Source organism: Grammomys surdaster, unplaced genomic scaffold (assembly GCF_004785775.1).
Source record: "Grammomys surdaster isolate TR1022 unplaced genomic scaffold, NIH_TR_1.0 228, whole genome shotgun sequence".
Taxonomy (NCBI): domain Eukaryota; kingdom Metazoa; phylum Chordata; class Mammalia; order Rodentia; family Muridae; genus Grammomys; species Grammomys surdaster.
The window spans coordinates 1016438-1018229 of NW_021604673.1; the positions used below are offsets into that span (position 1 = coordinate 1016438).

The following is a 1792-nucleotide window of genomic DNA, read 5'->3' on the forward strand; positions in this document are numbered from 1 at the left end:
CATAGAGGTGAGATTTGGAGAACATGCCAGGGGAAATTGGCATGCTTTTGTTCTTGGATTCAGAGAGTGATGTGAGAAATAAATGCGCTCCAACATACATTTCCATGTATAACCAACAGCAGCCAAAACTCAGATCTCATCAAATCAGTGCATGAACAAGATTTTATTTAGTGAAAGCCCATAATCTAACCAATGAGATAAAACAAACAAGACAAACAAAGAAAATAGAAGGCCATCTTGGCCATCTTCGTTCATAGGCTATTGGAGTGTGGTTTGAGTCCTTGGAAATCTTATGTAAATGTATTTAAAATACTTGCTATAACTCCTGGGGGTTTCACAGTGATGTTAGCTGTAAATGTAGTTTCAAATCTCAGGAAACACTTGCTTTTCCACGGAAGATGTGTAAGAAATGAAAATAAGGCCACTGCTTAAAAACATGAGAGCACATAGACATGCCACTACATTAGCAATTCCAATTCTCTGCTTAGGTGGGTATAATGGCATATGGAAAGATGGCGGGAAGGCAATTCCTGCTTTGTTAATGACAGAGAAGTAATTGAATAAGACGGCAAGGAAGACAAAGATACTGACAATGATGTTGAGAATGGCTGAAATGATGAACGGATTGTAGGTAGCATTCTTCTGTACTTTCTCTGCATACACATTTCGAAGAGCAAAAATAGTAGTAACTGTTCCAATCAATCCAAGCATGTTGGAGAACAGTAACAAGTGTTGAACGATACGAACATCCAAAGGGATAAAGCTGTCATGGTAGGTGTACTCATGGCACACTCTGGCACTGCCAGGTTTGCTGTTTTGGTGATAAATGCAGACTCTCCACATTCCTATAAAGGCCGTGGTAGGCTTGGTGAACACGGTTTCATTTAAGTACCAGACTCGCCACTGTGGGAGGCCTGTGGCGATGCTGCAGAGGACCCATGCTATGGATGTCAAAGCAAAACCTCCGACGTGGCAGTTGGCATTTTTGCTAAGCAACAACATGGTGACAGTGAACACGAGACAACTGTAAATAAAAACAGTACAGCATAAGAGTGGCTGTCTTTGGCTTAAGACAGTGTTCCACTACCATGAGGGACTACTCAATTGTGTTTGGGAAAGTGTGGATATGCTGTTGTGAGTGTGATCTTAGCAAACTCAGAGAAGGGGCCACATTTACTGACAGTGTGACAGTGGTCTACACCCTCTCTAACAGTTCCACTTCTGACTATTGGTCCAACTACACAATGACATTGCTCACATTCACCCGTAATGATGCTCATCACAGCACTACTTGTAATAGTGGTGATGCTGTTCAAGGCCAGCACGATTCCATAATAGCTCCTGTCTATGAAAAACCAACATTATCTATCAATAATGTATAAACAAATTAATAATAATTAAATTAATAGAAAATTTTGTGATTCTGGAAAATATAAACAGTTCTCCTGTACATTACCTAAACGCAAGCTTCTTCACTTATCACATGTCAAACAGAGGACAATTGGGAACCAGGATGATAACTTAAATTGAAGAGAGAATAGTAAATACATACTATAGTATGATTGTGATTATTTATTTTGTCTATTGTGAAACCAGTTGGGAAGATACAAAATAAGATAGATGTATCTGAATGTCAAAATTACTAGTGATTCTTCTTCCTTCTCTTTTTGGGTTGAAAATCTATCACATTTTTGTTGTTGTTTGCTTAGTGTTTTTGTTTTGGGGGGCAGGGTCTGATTAGCATGCTGGACTTCACTCAGACTGACCATGTGGCTGAGGCTAGTTTCACACT

General features: G+C 39.5%; 1 protein-coding gene across 1 annotated transcript; it reads right to left on the minus strand.

Moving 5' to 3' along the window:
• Nucleotides 1–363: 363 nt before the first annotated feature.
• Nucleotides 364–1002, minus strand: LOC114626108 (claudin-34-like). The gene has a single exon (XM_028773454.1). It carries the CDS (start codon nt 1000–1002, stop codon nt 364–366), a length of 639 nt encoding a protein of 212 aa, XP_028629287.1.
• Nucleotides 1003–1792: the final 790 nt, after the last annotated feature.

Coding starts and splice junctions, on each gene's coding strand:
- LOC114626108 (XM_028773454.1), bottom strand. CDS start 1,002: ATGTTGTTGCTTAGCAAAAATGCCAACTGCCACGTCGGAGGTTTTGCT.